We start from the raw sequence: 16864 nt of genomic DNA, 5'->3' as shown, positions 1-16864 counted from the left end.
GTCTCTCGAGACTGAAGGATGCCTACTACTAGGGATGCTGATCAATCAACAACAGAATAAATTATCTGATTAAGATAAAATAAGATGGAAACAATTTACTAAAGAAGTATACAGAAGAGAAGCAAGGATGACAGATTCAGTTGCAGAATTCCTATAATTTAAAAAAGAGATACCGAATTTGCTCTCAAAGCAAATTATATGTAAATATATTGTATATGGAGATGGGATACTAGTACTACACCAACACAGTTTTTCAAGCTACAGAGACAATCTATCAAAATCCTAACAAAAATATCCCAGCAAATATGAAAAACAAATAAGGTTCACAGACTGGAAATATTTAATATTTTCCAATTTCAAATCAAGGAAATTTAACTGTAAACTGCAACCTAGAATACTGTATTGCAGTAACTAGAGGACCATTGCCTTAATTTCCCATGCAATTAAAGTGATGCTCAAGATTTTGCAACAAAGATCTCTTATCATATATAGAATGAGAAATGCCATATTCAAGCTAGATTAAGAAAAAGAAGCACTAGAGATCATATTGCAAATATAGATTGGCTAGTAGAACAGACAAAAAAGGCTTTTGGGGAAAAAAATCAGTTTATGCTTTACAATAAAGTCTTTGACCATTAAAGCACACCCCCCCACACATACACAAAGCTATAGGTCCATACACAATCCAAAAGCAAGGGCAGATGATACCTTTATTAGACCACTAAGGAAAAATAAGCTAACTTTCAACTCATTCAAGTCTTCATGAGGCTGAACAACAATATATTATAAATAGTGCAGAAAAAACATGCCAAAAATCATGGCAGATGACAAAGGCTTCTTTAGAGCAAAAGGAAGCCCGAGGAGCCTCAGAACCTGAAATGGGAAAATAGGAAGCTTTGAATCCATTTAAATTAAATATTACAGGCACCAGATGTGACATCATCTAGCTTTGTGGTATAACTTTACATATGCCTACACACATAAATATAGGCAATATGGAGGCATATGCAATGGGAACTAACAAACCTAGTGTGGTAGGGAAGGTGGTGTGTGGGCTCCCTCATCACATTTGTCTGTGCGAATACTAAAAAATAAGTTTGCATAATTGCTGAGCTCATGAAACTTTGAGTCCCTCTTTTGAGAGAAAAACAGGAGAACAAATTGGTAAGATATTCTTCAGTCTCGAGAGACCATGGTAACGTGCTCTGAATGGAGGACTTGGAACAATGTCTAATGTGGCTGAGAAGGCCAATTCGAGAGTGACAATCCCTTCCACACTGAAGACAAATACAATCTGTCCCCTGTCAAGCTCCCTGAATTTGCAGTTTCGGGACTGCCTCTTTGCCTCGGCCTGTTGGACAAGGGTCTCTTCAAAATGGGAGAGGCCATGGTGCACCACCTGCCTTCAGACTGAATGCTCAGATGTCAAGGTTTCCCACCTGTTGAGGTCCATTCCTAAGGCCTTCAGATCCCGCTTGCAGATATCCTTGTATCGCAGCTGTGATCTCCCTCTGGGGCGCTTTCCCTGCACTAATTCTCCATACAGGATATCTTTTGGAATCCGACTGCCAGCCATTCTCACGACATGCCCGAGCCAACGGAGAAATCACTGTTTCAGTAATGTATACATGCTAAAAATTCCAGCTCGTTCTAGGACTACTCTATTTGGAACTTTGTCCTGCCAGGTGATACCAAAAACGCATTGGAGACAACGGATATGGAATGTGTTCAGCTTCCTCTCCTGCTGTGCACAAAGGGTCCAGGACACACTGCAGTACAGGAGTGTGCTCAGGACACAGGCTCTATAGACCTGGATCTTGGTATATGCCATCAGCTTCTTATTAAGCCATACTCTCTTTGTGAGTCTAGAGAAGATGGTAGTTGCTTTGCCAATGCGTTTAGCTCAACATCTAGAGAGAGGGTGTCAGAGATCATTGAGCTAAGGTACACAAAGTCATGAACAACCTCCAATTCTTGCGTGGAGATGGTAATAGAGGGAGGTGAGCCCAAGCCCTGGCCCATGACTTGTGTTTTCTTCAGGCTGAAAGGGTTTCCTCAAGCGCTTGGGCAAATTCCTCCACTTTTCTCTGATCGTGAGTCTTGCTGATTTGGGGTATCACTTTGTATATATACAAATTGGTGATTTTTGCAATTAATTTTTAAAGTGCCCATCTCCAATCCTCCATAGTGAGGCCAATGTATCCATAATAGGAGTAGTACTGGGCACTAGGAATCCTCCTGCCACTCTGGAGAATTGGCCCAAATGTCTTCCCCCTCTTCTTCTCCTTCAGCACTTGCCTCTTCCCTTTTTATACTGTTCCTTCCTTCCATTCCCAAATATTCTTCAATTTTTCCACTTGGGCTCTGTGCAACCTTGGAAGCTGCCCCCATTGAGGACTTGCCCCATTTCAGGTAATGCCTGCACAAAGGCTGCCACACATAGTTCTCTCTCAGACTGACACTTGAGGGGGGTTGCGGGATGCCTCAACCTCAACCTTTATCACAGACTGACGGCCTCCCTTTCACAATGAAATATGTGAATTAATTCATAGAACAGTGTGACAAAATTCTGTATACATCTTAGCAGTCTGAGAAACAAGTTTGGTGTATATATGCTAACCAGCTTGACAGAAAAGTTATTTTTAAGTTTTCATACAACACTAGTCAACACCTCTCTCTTAACATGAAGTAATTTGGAATGGCAATTTTCACTTGTGCATTAAAAATGCAGATCAGTTGTCTCGCTTCTCCTTTCATGTGTGGGTGAGAGAGACATCACCTATCAGAAAGTACATTAAAAGATGTGAAAGGTGAGCTATAACGAGATCTTAAAATTGCCCTATGGAGTTTTTTTAAATCATGTTCCACGTTTAAAGCCCTTAGAAGAATTTGCAGTGTTAATTCCATTTTACATTAAAAGGGAAATATCTGATATTTTAGAACGTTGCTGCAGGTATAAGGGTCAGTTATTATTGGTCACAATCAAAGATGCACTTTTCAATGCTGACTGTATAGCATGTGCTGCTTCAGCATCTTGTGTGTTCTCCAGGTTTTTCTCTGCCTGTTCCCTATCTTGAATGTTTAAACCAATATTCTTAGCATGAATATTTAGGACATGGAGCTTGAACTTTTCCAGTGTAGCAACTGTAAAATAACTTATACTAAATTGCTTGTCAATATGTTTCCCTTTCCCTAGGCTAGCTTCTACCTTTGCTGTGCTTTATCATAGAATCACAGAATAACTGGAAGGGGCCTTCTAAGGCCATAAAGTCCAGCCCTCTGCTCAATACAGATCTGAGAGATGGTTGTCCACTTTTATCTTCAACGCCTCTAGCATTGGAGCAGATGTATAATATGTTGCCCTCCCTTTTTAACTGTGTGCCGCCAAATCAATACTGACTTACGGTGACCCTTTCCAGAGTTTTCTAGGCAGAGAATACTCAGGTTTACCATTCCCTTCTTCTTTGGGCGCCCTGGGACTGTGCAGCTTGCCAAAGGCAACACAGGCTAGCTGTTTTGGGAGGCACAGTGTTGAGTTGAACAAGATACAGTACCTAATTTGCTGCTCTATCCAGAGAGCTATTACAGTAATTTAAAATATATGAATAAACATTTTACATTCTTTATATGGCTAGCTAGCCTGTTTCCAAATTATTGAATTCTATCACTTCTGCTTTGGGCTTTTGTTAATATACATATGTTACCGTTCATGTATTAATTAGGAGGCTGAATGCAAGTTAGGAAGTATTCTAAAAGCTTGTTTAGCAAAAGCTTGGAAGGTAAGCATACATTGAAAAATATTTGCATATTTGAATTAATAAGGTGTTTTTCTGTTCACGCTCTCTGAAAGCAATGAACTGCCAAAGTCAAGCAGTTATAGAGGTGCTTGTTTTAACTTGTTCTAAAACATGTTTCAAGACTGGTTTCCAAGAGTTATGTATTTTTAAAATGGCAGTGGTAGTTGTCTTCAATGACAGGGCTGCCCTATTAAAAACAGAACTTCATACTGTAATACATTTTCTAAATACTGTATAATATATTTGCAACCCTCCGTTTTTTCTTTAAACCTCGCCTTGCAACTCATCTTTTCAGTGAAACATGAGCCCTTAATCCTTACTTCAGCTGAAATGAAGTTACATTAAATGTAAAAATACTTAATTGGATTTGAATTTGCTTCCATGCCCTTCCCTCTGTTTCATCATGTCAAATTTTAGATGGTAAGATGATCATCGTAGCAAGCAGCTTCTCTTGGTGTTGTCGTCTGTAAAGTGTTATGCATGTTGATGGTGCTATGACAAAGTGCTATGCATGTGGCTGCCAATATGTGGCTTACTTTGGAGATGCAAACGTGCATTAAGAGCAATTTCTTGGGCAGTGTGCACATTTGTCTTGATTACATCTGGTTGTTGTTTATGGAAAAGTATGCATGTACACAGGTGCCAAACAAAGGTAGGCATTTTCTTTGACACGGTATCCCCCCCCCATATCTGTAATTAACTCATGCACCACAAGACTTTATATAGAGCTGTGCACACTAATTATGGAGTGAAAATGGAATTTGGAGAGAAAAGTTGAAGTAATAAGTCCCAGTAGCTGAAGTGAATTGAAGGAAGAGTGGTATAATATGTGGTAGACAGCTGAGAGTAAACAGGAAGAGGCAGTTCTACCCCTGAGGTGGTCCCCACAGTCAGCAAAGTCCAGAGTCACAGTTACAAGGCACTGGGGCGTCTGGTGTTCTGAGGCGCATTCTTGCTTGGAGGACACAATTCCAAATTGTGTTTCAGGCACCAACGTGGTTTTGGGAATGCTAGTCTTAATAAAGTCAGGAGTGGCAGTAAATGAGCCAAGCGAAAAACTAACAAAAATTAATATAAATGACTTAGGATCTGGCCCGTTCTACCGCAAAGCTGCCAGTGACGTTTTATATACTGCATGTGCAAGTTAGGTTAAAGGAACCGTACTTTCAGTGTGAATGTGGCAACACGTCAGTCAAATTTCGACAGGGAGCAGAGGCTACCTTAGGCTTCTTACCGTCCGTGCACCCTGGCAAACTTTGGATTGTTTCTGTGTCATGTGCGAAGCAGCCCTGAGGGGAACTAGAGCAGGCATTCGATAAGAGAAGCAGAGGGAAGTGAAGGGCAAGAGGCCGGAAAAGGTCTTTTACAGTAAGTCTTCGGATAGCCTGGCCCTGAGTAAAAAAAAAAGAGGATTTTGGCACGCGGGCTGTGAGGGAACGCCGTGCGGAAAAAAAAAAAGAAAAACGAGGAAAACATGCGGCAGGGAGAGGGGAGTATAGCTGAGGCGACCCCATAAGTATGGTCGTGAAAAGATGAGGAAAGGCGGGCGAAGGGGAATCTAAATACGGTCGTGGCAGAGCGGAACAGTTGGTTCATTCTGTGAGGGAGAGAACCAGCTCAGCCCTGCGCCTCTGTTGTCAGGCGACGCGTCGGAGGCCGTCTGGTTTTCCCGCCGCCAACAGACAGGGAGCTAACTGCCTCACGAGTCTCCTCGCCTCGAGTACACAGACATTCTCCCTCTCCCTCCCTCCGAGCCAGCAGCGCCAGCCGGCAGCCGGCCCAGACAGTGGGCGGGGCTTGGCGGGGCGCGCGCTCCTGGCGGGTTCGTGCCCGCGCGCCGCCGCCACTGTCGCCGCCGCCGCCGCCGCCGTCTCCTTCTCAGTCACGGTGGTGGTTTCTCCACCATCACGTCGTCGTCCTCCTCCTCCTCCGGCTCAGTCTCTGCAGTGAGGTCACGGGTGGGCGGTGCGTCAGCGGCGGCGGCGACGGCGGCGGCTCCTGCTCTTCGGCTGGGGACAGCCGGGGAAGGAAAGAGAGAGAAAGAGAGAGAGAGAGACTGACTGGGATGCACGGTAAGCAAAGGACGTTTCCTGTGGAAAGCCGCCTGGGGGGAGGCCTAAGGGACACCCTCGACCCCAGAGAGGAAAAGCCAGAAGGGAGGGGAGGGGAAGGGAAGGGAATGAAAGAGGGTTATTCTGAGGTAATCCGGTGGGGGCAGGGAGAGAGAAAGGGAATAGTCCCAGGGACTCGGGGGGGGGGGAAGGAAGGGAATAGCTGTGGGTTAGCCGAGATCTGTGGTGTGTACGCGTGTCTGTGTGAGATTATTCGAAGGGAAAAGAGGTGTCCTGTCCGGGTGGAGGATGGGAACGCGGTTGTGGGGGGGGAGGCGGCGGCGGGCAGACGGGCGAGTGGCTGTATTGTAACTTGCTGTCTCTTTGCGCGGGGTTGGGAGGGGGGAGGGGAGGAATCGCCTGCGTGTGGCTGTGAGTGAGAATAATAATCCGTGGCGGCGGAAGGCGGCGGGTTCCTTTTTACGAAATCTGTAACAGCTTTAGAAAAATAAGAGCTGTAGGTCTGTAGAGAAATAAATATGCATGAGGAGAGGAAGCAGTCAGGAGGAGGAGAGGGGGGGGGTTGATCGGTCGGTCTGCGGTCGTCTATAGTCAGGCTTTGGAGACTCCCCGCCCCACACAGGGCCTAACCTTCCCTGTCTGTCTGCCTGCCTGTCTGTCTGTCTCCCTTCCCTCTCTCCCCCCTCACCCCCCCCGCTGCTAGACTTAACCTTCTTCCCCTCCTTTGGGGGAGGAATGTCTGTAACAGCAGGTTAGTCTGAGGCTGGAAGGGAAAGAGAAAGGAGGACTTGGCAAAGAAGGGAAATTCCACCAGAGGAGGAGGAAGAAGAGGAAGGTTCCTTGAGTTCTGGGGCTTCAGCTGCCAGAAGGAGAGAAGAGAAGATTCCCAGTAGTTTCCAAGACAGAGGAGTCTCCTGTTCATAGGGATTGCTAGATATAATTTGGGGGTGCTCGTAGCCCTAACCAGTGGGTCAAAAGCAGGCTGAATCCCCTTGTTTTAAACCACGGTATGCAAAGCGGCTTTTAAAATGGTAGTAGCCGTGTTGATCTGTGTAAGCATAACCAGACGAAACCAAAACAGCGTTTTAAAAATGCAAAATGTAGTGATTACCTTAAAGACTAACTTCTGTTTTCCAGTGTAAGCTTTTATGACTTAATCCACTTAGTCAGACATATTAGGGAGTCTGATGAAGTGGATGAATCTACAGAAGCTCACACTGGAGTATGAAAATTAGTCTTGAAGGCACCACCATGTTTTTGTATTTTGCTTTTTAATTTTGTTTTGGCTTCTTTGGCTATGGTTTTTAAATTGTTTTCTTCTGAGGTTTGGGAGGCTTCAAGAGTTCATAGACAAGGAAGCCTTAGACTGTGGCTTTAAAACTAACTTCAAGGAACTCTTTTTAGTAACAAATTGTTTCATAAAGAACTCTGGTAACATAGCCTTGTTATTCTTGTATTTGACAGAAAATTCTAGGAAATATTCTGGATTACATGTATGATTTGTGCAGTTTGTTGGGCCTTGATTTTGTTTTGTGGTAAGCTGTGAGGCTGACTACACAGGCTGTTTTGCCCGTTGTTTGGAGTGCTGCAGGGACTGGCTGGTGTGTTCGTAAAGACAGTAATCAGACAACAGTTTTGCTAGAGTGCACCAGCTTTACCCCCACAGCATTCCTGCCTGCACTTTTATGGCCCCGGTTAGGGGTGTCTGCTTTTCTGGTGCAGATAGGATTGCTTTGGTTTGGATCAGTTCCACTGCATGATTGCTGGAACTGACCCAAAGCAAGCCTTCCTCTTTCAATTTGCCAGCATCGTGAAGCAACTTAATAAGAAAGCCACTTCAGGGTACCGGCAAATTAATCACTTCCCTTGCTTGGCAGAGGGGAAGTAAAAGAAAGAAGAAAAAAAGAAAAGTTTATGTAGATTGTATGTAGATTATCACTGATGCACTACAATAGTCATATTTTTAAAAAAATTAAAATATTTTTCTTTGTCTCCCCCCCCCCCCTAAAAGACTCCTCGAGAAACCTCCCACAGTCAAATCCACAGCTGTGGCTTTGGCTGCAGGTAGTCTTTCCCTTTAAGAGAAGGCAAAGAAAAGATTTTTGGTATTTATTAAATAACTGATGCAGCATATCAGCAATAGTCTATATCCAATTTTTAAAAATGTTCTTAATTCCCCTGCCCCCTGTGAAGTAGGGGAAGTGATTAATTTGGTAGTATACTGAAGTTACTTGCTTATTTAGCCACTTCACTAATGTATTGGCAGGATCAATTTCTGTGTGAATGGTCAAATCATTCCCAAGTGGTCTTGCTGATAGTGCAGCAATATCCTCAAATGAGTGAACCTTTGAGTATATTAGACCTCTGATTATGTTATACAAAGAAAAATTGGTTTTGTTGAGATTTATGGCACTGTGTCTGCTGCCTTCTAATTGAGGATCTCCTTATATGTTTCAGAATTCCCTGAAATAGTTTCAGAATCACTGCATTAAGAGAATAGTTTGAAAAGCAGACTGTCACAGGAAACCTTAAATTAGGAATTTTTATATTGTTATGCATATATCCAGTGTGGTGTAGTGCAGGGGTCCCCACTCCGCAGCCTGGTGCAGGTCTGTGGCTTGGGTCAGACCGGGCCGTGGAGACAGATCTCCCCCCCGCACAGCCCCTTTGTGCATGTGCATGAGTGCCTGCGCCAGCACCCCCACCCCTTCGCACATGCGCATGAGTGCCTCCGAGCACCCTTTGCGCATGCACGTGAGTGCCAGGGGGTGCCCAGCCTTCCCCAAACCGGTCCGCAGTGTTAAAAAGGTTGGACTCTGGAAAACAGGGTTCAGATCCCCACTTGGCCGTGGAAACTCACTGTGGGGTTGGAACTGGTAAAACCATTTTTTGAATATCTCATTTATGTTGAAAGCCCTATTGGGGTCACTGTAAGTCAGTTTGACTTGATGGCACACTACACACACTCATATGTATTTATTTAAACGTTCCAAAGGCGAATTATTTATTTATTTTATTTATTTATACTCTGCCCATCTGGCCTATAAGACCACTCTAGGCGGCTTCCAATATAATAAAACAATAAAATAATACAAAATATTACATAAAGCATACTATAGCAGATACAATACAAAGATAGAATAGAAAATAAGTAAAGGAAAAATTAAAATAAAAATCAGATATTAGCTGGAGGGAAGGCCTGAATATAGAGCCATGTTTTAAATTGACTTTTAAAAGTGCCCAGATTGGGGGCCGCGCAAATCTCAGGAGGGAGATTGTTCCAGAGGCGAGGAATCACCGCCGAGAAGGCCCGGTTTCGTGTAAGGTAATTACAGTGAAATGAGGTTTGAGAAGGAATTTTGTGATGTCTATTGCATTGGAACTACTACATAATTGGAATTCGAGTGGGTATTAGTATGTTGAGGGCGTCTATAGTTTTTAGTGGAAATCATTCCCCCTGATTTTTCACAGGTTAGGATAGTTTTAGAAGACATGATAGTGGGAATTGAAAAATTCAGGTTATCTTTGGAGCATAATGTAGAATGTGGTTTTGATACGTTTGGTGAAAGAATATGTTGAACGTTCAAAGGTTTAGTAATGAGAAATAGAAGTTGGTTAATAAGCTGCATTTATTTATTTATTTATTTATTTATTTATTTATTTATTTATTTATTTATTTATACCCCACCTATCTAGTCGAACGACCACTTACAAAAATCATTAATTTTTTAGGAGCATAGGCGTCACTGAGGGGCAACCCCCCAAAACCATAAACATAGTTATTTTAATACAAACATTGAACTAGGTCTGTTCTCCTAAACTATTTAATTTTTCATATGTGAAATATGCACTTCTTTAAAAATCGATTAAAAACCAATTATTATTCAAGGTATGCAAACAACACTTTGTGTTACCTGAAATTAAAAAAAGATGTTGAAAACAATGTGAAAAATGAAATGACCCATCTAGACCCCTGTAGAACCCCTCCAATCCTAATCAAGGGTAGCCGTTTCACTTTCTCCTTCCTAGTCAAAGATAGTATGTGAAGACCTCTTTGCTGTTATCTTCACTGTGTTTGCCTGTATTTTCAAGATTGAGATCATTGTAGAGCTCTGGGTCTCCTTTCCTGGGAAGACTTGCAAAGATGTCAATACCTGATACATTATTGAGTACAGTACTGTGTTTGTTCATGTTTTTGCTGTCTTTGTCTTTATTTATTTTTAAAATCTCCCACTTCAAACAAATCTTCGTTGGAGTCCACAATATTTCTTACATTCTTCATTATTACTGTCAGATCCCGGGTTCTGAGAATTACCCTCTCACTGTCTTAAGGCTTTTAAGTACAGTATTATGAATAGGCTTAGAGCATATGTGCACTCACACAAGTAAAATGTACAAGTGTGTTGTGGCTCACAAATCACTCCCCCTTCTCTTAGACAAGACAACTTTTTCTCCAACCATTATTTAATAGAATTAATTTGGCTTAACTAGTAGTAAACTAAATTTTATCCCAAGTTCTCCAATAAGACATTTGCTGCATTTCTTTGTCATCCCACTCCTCAGCCAAAGAAAAGGAACACTTTTGTTTAAATGTAAAGTATGGGTGGTTGGGTGATGCCAAGTGGCTGGCAGCTTTCTTTCTGATGAGTTTGAGACAATTCAGTCAACATTACCAGAGGTAAAATTTAAAACCAGCAGTCCTGGATTGACTTTGCATCCCTCATTTTGAAACTAGCACAGACATCTAGCCATAATTTTTGGAACACTTCTATTTTTCCAGCACCATGCATAAATTAGTGCCCCACCTGATGAAGGCCTGTATGGGCTGAAAGCTAGCATTTATTTATTATTTTTAATAGTCTGACATACAGATCACTAACTCAGGTGTTTGGAGCATGTACAGTAAGACCCCCAAATCCACAGGATAGTATCTTCAGTTTCAGTTGTCCACAGTTTATCACAGCACTGTATACAACATACATGGGGCCTTGTGGGCTTTATCTTGCCCCATTGTGGCTTTTGTACAAGCTCCTTCTATGCTGTGTATAGAGTTCACTGCTATCTGCAGTTACAGGTATTCTCAGTAGCTCCTACAATGGGTTCATGGTGGATATGGGGGTCTTACTTTACAACAGTGGTTCTTAACCTTTGTTACTCGGATGCTTTTGAACTGCAACTCCCAGAAACTCCAGTCAGGACAGCTGGTGGTGAAGGCTTCTGGGAGTTGCAGTCCAAAACTCCTGAGTAACCCAAGGTTAAGAACCAGTGCTTTACAAGACCGCATGACTAAACTTGTGGTACAGTGGTGAACTGCAGTACTGCAGTCAAATATTTTGCTCATGACCCATGTTCAATCTCAATGGATTCAGATAGTTGGCTCAAGATTGACTCAACTTTCCATCCTTCTGAGGTTGGCAAATTGAGTACCCAGCTCGTGGGGGTGGGGGTGGGAAGTGTAGCCTCCGTATTTAAAGTGTAAACTCCCCAGTGTACTTTACGCGCTACAGGGCAGCATATAGGTAGCACATTTTCCTCTCCACCTTTGTTGGTAAGAGAGAAACTCTAATGCTGAAAATGTATCCAGAAATATGTTAATAGAACACAGAAGGGAAGAAAAATAGGCAATACGTGTATTGTACGAAAAGGTTTGGTTTTGGTAGTGCTTTGTACTGTACAAAAGAACACGGATATTGTTGGTTTTTTAGCAGCTGGTATAGGAATAGGGCTTCCATAAATGAAGTCTCATCTGATTTCAGTTCTGTGTTGATCATAAGAAACAGAAACAGATCATAAAATAAGTATGGTTAGTCTTTCCTCTGTTCTAGTCTGAATTTGCCATATATTGGAGACAAGTTTGACTTTTTGACCATACAGGTTCCAAGAATATTACTTATATATGAAAGTATTTATTTTCATAAGCAATAGACATTCCCCCATGTTTTCAACCAGACTACACCATATGCAGATCTATTGAGTTCCAAGACAGAAGTGGGTCTCCAGTGATTATGCAGGAAGGTGGATCAAATAATTGTACAGTTGTGGAGTTGGGCACTTAAATGCATTACAGTGGTGCCTTGATTTAATCCGTATTGGAACGGTGGCTGTAAGTCAAAATGTTTGTAAGTCAAAGCACCATTTCCCATAGGAATGCATTGAAAGCGGATTAATCCATTCTGGCCGAAGGAAAAAAAATACCAATAAAAATAAAAACTAAAACACTGCAAGTCCCATGCTGGGAGTGCAAAGAAACAAAAAACAAACAAATCCAAAAATAAACACTGAAACAAGTCCATGGTGGGACTGCCAACAAAAATCACCAAAAAACAAAACACAGAAATGTAATCCCCCCCCCAGCCCAAACCTACCCTCCAAAACCCACCCAGAACAACTTTTTTAAAAGGAAAAAGCAGCCCCTTACCAGTTCGAAGCCTCTGCGGAGGCTTCGCAGGCTTCCGAAGCACCAGCACCCGGCCACTTCTCTTTCCTCCGCCTGTGCCACTGCCACATGCCCCGTCCACAAAACCCCTCCGACCCGCCGCTTCGGTGGCGCTTACTCATGAGTGGACCACACTGTTGGTGGTGCTTACTCACGAGTAGCCCCATGGCTTCAGCGGCGCTTACTTGTGAGTAGACCCATGCCAGGGATGGGCAGGGAGCGCACCGGCTTCCCGCACCCAGCGGCGATCTGGAGCTGCCCCGCCTCTCCTTCCTCCTCCTGCGCCCCAGGAGTAAAAATGTTCCCTAACTGCCTGCTCTAACCGCCTGCTTTAGCCTGCAATATCTTTGTCACGAACAGTTTGAATTTCCTGCCTTTTCCCCCTGTCTTTTTCCATTTGTAAGTAAAAGCTCCGGATGCAAATTAAAGTAAAATTTTGCGGCTGGAGCTGTTTGTAAGTCAAATTGTTCGTAGGTCAGGGCGTTTGTAAGTCAAGGCACCACTATATTAGCTTTTTTTGTTATGTTTTAGATCCTTTTAGAAAAGGCAGTGAGGCAAAAATGTGGGGCCACTAATATGTGTGGAGAATTCTTAGATCAAGAAAGACAGTTGAAAGCTATCTGCAGGCAGTGGCACTGACTGGTGGAGTAAAACTGAGTACAGTGGTGCCCCGCTTGAGGCCGATAATGCGTTCCAGCAAAATCACTGTTAAGCGAAATCGTCGTCAAGCGGGGGGAAAACCGGTCGATGCGGTCCAGTGGGGGAATACCTGATCGTGCAGCGAAGATCCTCCAAAGGGCGGTCATTTTCCACTCCCTGTCTTACGAAATGAGGTCAGCAAAACAGCGGGGAGCCATTTTGAGAGCTGCCGATCAGCTGTTTTAAAATCGTCGTTAAGCGAAAAATCAGTTCCCGAAGCAGGGAACCAATCGTCATTACGCGAAAAAACCCATACAGACATTGTATTGCGATCATCGTCAAGCGATTTCCGTGTCTAATGGGGTAATCGTCAAGCGGGGCACCACTGTAGAATGGTCATGTTCCCCTCATATACTGTTTGTCTTCAAAGTAGGTATTTAGGACAGGATAATTATTGACTCCAGTGTCAGCATGTGCAGTGAGAAGAAAAGCTGAAGAGAATCCCCATGTCACATGCAACACCCAGCTAAACCTAGGAACAATTGCATGTTAGTCAAACTGTCATTCTGTATTAAACCTGAACAGTTGGAGAACACATAGAAAATACCAAGACATCAGGAATGTACATTGTCTTCATTTTTGTACAAATACTGGTGGATCAATATAGAGTATAGTATAGAGAAGATAGGAAAAATGTAATGAAACATGTTTTTCCTTCCTGTGGGACTAATACTAACTGGAAGGAGAGTTGATTTCAGCATGGGAAAATAGCATGTGGCAAAGAATTAAAACTGCTTCTTCCATGAAAATTCATGTGGATGCTGTTCAACTCAAAAGAAATAACAAGTAGAGAGATCAAATAATGTATCTCTTGCATAATGATTAGTTTGAGACAAAATAGAGAGGGCCACATATTTTAGTAGATTGTTCTCAATTAACACTACCTGCAAATAACACCCAAAATATTTCAGCAAGATAAAGCCTAAAACCATTTTTCATCAGCCAAGAGGTTTCAGTCCTGTGAACAATATTGCCCTTTTAAGTATGTTGTGTATTTTAATCTCTGTATCAGTATGGCAACATTTCCCTTTAGATTGTATGAGGCTAACCTGAAACAGCTTAATTTAGTACACTTCTGACTGTAAAACATTTGTCTGTTTTTCTCCCCTCTTTTTAGATTAAGGATGGACGTATATGTGAATTTCCAAAGAAGTTAATTTTCCTGATGTCTGGGAACCTGGTTTCATTATTAAATCTCATGACTGGAAAATTTGCATCCACAATGTTCATCTGTCTACATATACTTGCAACCAGCACCCTAGGATCCAGCTGTGGGTTTGTTGGCAAACTAACACTGATGCAACTGAATGTGGAAAAGATTGTTGCACAATAAATCTGGAACTGCGTCTCTAATACTGGGAATAGCAAGAATCCTCTACATGAAACTACTCCCTCTAATATCTAGAACAGTCATTTTCAAATCAGCATGTCTCAGGTTGTGGATATATCAGCAACTGTGTGTCTTTATGTTCAATTAGAAGGGAAAAATGAAGAGCCTATATATCTGTAAAAATGAAAGTCTCATTCAGAATTAGACTTTGTACTAAATCAGTTTTCTGTTGGATTAAAACATTCATTTGCTTTAAAGACCACTGACAGCAGTTTGAGCAGTTGTGCATTTTATATTAGTCAAACTGAAAAACCGTTTTGAAATAACATAAATTCTTAGATTGTTCCTTCAATTTTAGAGGCTATACTAAATGCAAATTGTTTAAAATGCCAGTTTAGTGTGTTATTAAATGTTTACTGTGATGAAAACAGACATGCTAGATGTGCAGCTGACAAACCAAGAAATTGAGATTTGAAAGAACTATCAGTAATCACATTTCACTTTCTTCCGTTTAAAATTAAGTTATGGAAGCTGCACAAAAAAAATTCTCCTTAGGTCATCAGTCAAAACAAAAGGGGACTGTAGCACAAGAAGATGGCAGTCCTCCAACAAAAAAAGCAATGACAGAAGTACATGTAAAAGATAAAATACAAACAATGGTAAATAAATTGTCGACAATTAAAAAGGAACACTTGGATGAATGTGAAGAAAATGTTTTGGAGGACAGACAGGAAGGTGCCAGACCAAACATTGCTGCAATGCCTGAGCCTTTGAACTTAAATCCTGGGTTGAAACATACACTGGCACAGTTCCATTTAAGCAGCCAGAGTTCACTGGGTGGACCAGCAGCATTTTCTGCTCGCCATTCCCAAGAAAGCACGTCTTCTGTCTTCATACCTCTCCCATCACCTCAGATCCTTCCTGGCCCACTGCTTGTTCCTTCAGATAGCTCTACAGAGCTGACTCAGACTTTATTGGAGGGAGAGAGTATATCTTGCTTTAAAGTCGGAGGAGAAAAGAGACTCTGTCTGCCTCAAGTCTTGAATTCTGTGCTCCGTGACTTTTCTCTGCAGCAGATTAACACAGTTTGTGATGAACTTTACATCTACTGTTCTAGATGCACTTCTGACCAGCTTCATATTTTAAAGGTTTTGGGAATCCTTCCATTTAATGCTCCATCTTGTGGGCTGATCACACTGACAGATGCTCAGAGACTGTGCAATGCTCTGCTGCGCCCTCGTACTTTTCCTCAGAATGGTAGCATACGTCATGCTAAAGGTTCACTGGATCAACTAAAGGAAATTGGTGGTGCCTTTGAAGTAGAGCATGAATGTTTGGGCAAGTGTCAGGGTTTATTTGCTCCACATTTTTATCTTCAGCCAGATTCCCAATGTATTCAGTGTTCAGAATGCTATGGGATGTTTTCACCCCAAACATTTGTGATGCATTCTCATCGCTCTCCTGACAAGAGAACATGTCATTGGGGCTTTGAATCAGCCAAATGGCATTGTTATCTGCATATTAACCAAAAATATCTAGGAACCCCAGAAGAGAGAGATTTGAAACATCTTTTGGAAGAAATGAAAGAAAAGTTTAGTGTGAAAAATCAGAAAATAACCCAATCTAAAGTAAGTTTGTTTATGCTTATAAAATAAGCCTTATTTCTTTTTTTCCTAACTGACATAACTATGGCACATCAACTAACACTGTTGAGCAGGATTGTTTGTAAAGAATATGCCCGTTTGATTTTCTTTCTTTTAAATATGCAATATTTAAATACCCATAAATAACTAGCCAGTGTATTGAAAGTAAAAATGTAACCATGGTTGTCCTGTATATCACATGAAACAAAGACAAGAATCCTATTGGTGAGTTATAGATTTATAAGTGAAATTGTGCAACTTGAAGTAGCAAATTGCCAGTAATGAACAGGCATGCAATCAGGAATGGAAATGGTACTGTGTTAATTAATGGCAATTTTCCATTGAGAGTGGCACAGTTGTACACACATTACCCCTTGATCCTGGTCGATATTTGCGAAAGAAAAGAAGGAAAGGACTCTTGTCACAGAGTCCTTGAGCAAAATAGATGTATAGAGGCAATTCTCAAGTATAGTTTAGTGAGTCATGAGAAAGATAGGTGGGGGAGAATTGTTAAAATGTGGATTGAGATAAAGAACAGAAATTGTATTATTGTTTTGAGAGAAGAGCCTAAATGAATAAGAAATAGTAGAAAGAGTGGTAAAGTTTTAGTGTATTATGATACTATTGAACTGTAAAGTATTAAAACACAGTAAATGTTGTCTTTCCTGGTATATTAATATCACTACTAATTATAAAAACTAATGATACATTAATATCACCACTAATTATAGAAACATAGAATTTATTTTCTCTATCTTTAATAACTGAAGAGATTTCCATAGAGATTTAAAAGCTCACCCCACCCCATGAGCCCTGATCATACTGTATTCTGCCTCTTCCTTCCAGGGGCACATGTGGTTATGTACTGCTTTTTGGAACTCATAGGG

The 16864-nt window shown here is 41.7% G+C and overlaps 1 protein-coding gene across 3 annotated transcripts in view; it reads left to right on the top strand.

The window, feature by feature from the left end:
- The first annotated feature begins 5724 nt into the window (after positions 1-5724).
- The window catches only part of SKIL (SKI like proto-oncogene), a 30410-nt gene continuing 19270 nt past the window's right edge, over positions 5725-16864 (top strand). For 2 of the 3 annotated variants that reach the window (XM_078389667.1, XM_078389669.1), the window contains exons 1-2: positions 5725-5869; positions 14122-15962. In XM_078389667.1, the coding sequence (XP_078245793.1) occupies positions 14859-15962 (1104 nt within the window). In that variant the 5' untranslated portion in view covers positions 5725-5869; positions 14122-14858. Of the gene's footprint in view, positions 5870-9054; positions 9195-14121; positions 15963-16864 lie in introns of those variants that run through there. The other variant, XM_078389668.1, reaches the window with a different exon arrangement.

The sequence above is a fragment of the Pogona vitticeps genome, chromosome 3 (assembly GCF_051106095.1).
Source record: "Pogona vitticeps strain Pit_001003342236 chromosome 3, PviZW2.1, whole genome shotgun sequence".
NCBI lineage: Eukaryota > Metazoa > Chordata > Lepidosauria > Squamata > Agamidae > Pogona > Pogona vitticeps.
The sequence above is the reverse complement of the archived record's forward strand: the minus strand, read 5'-3'. Positions and strand labels throughout refer to the sequence as shown.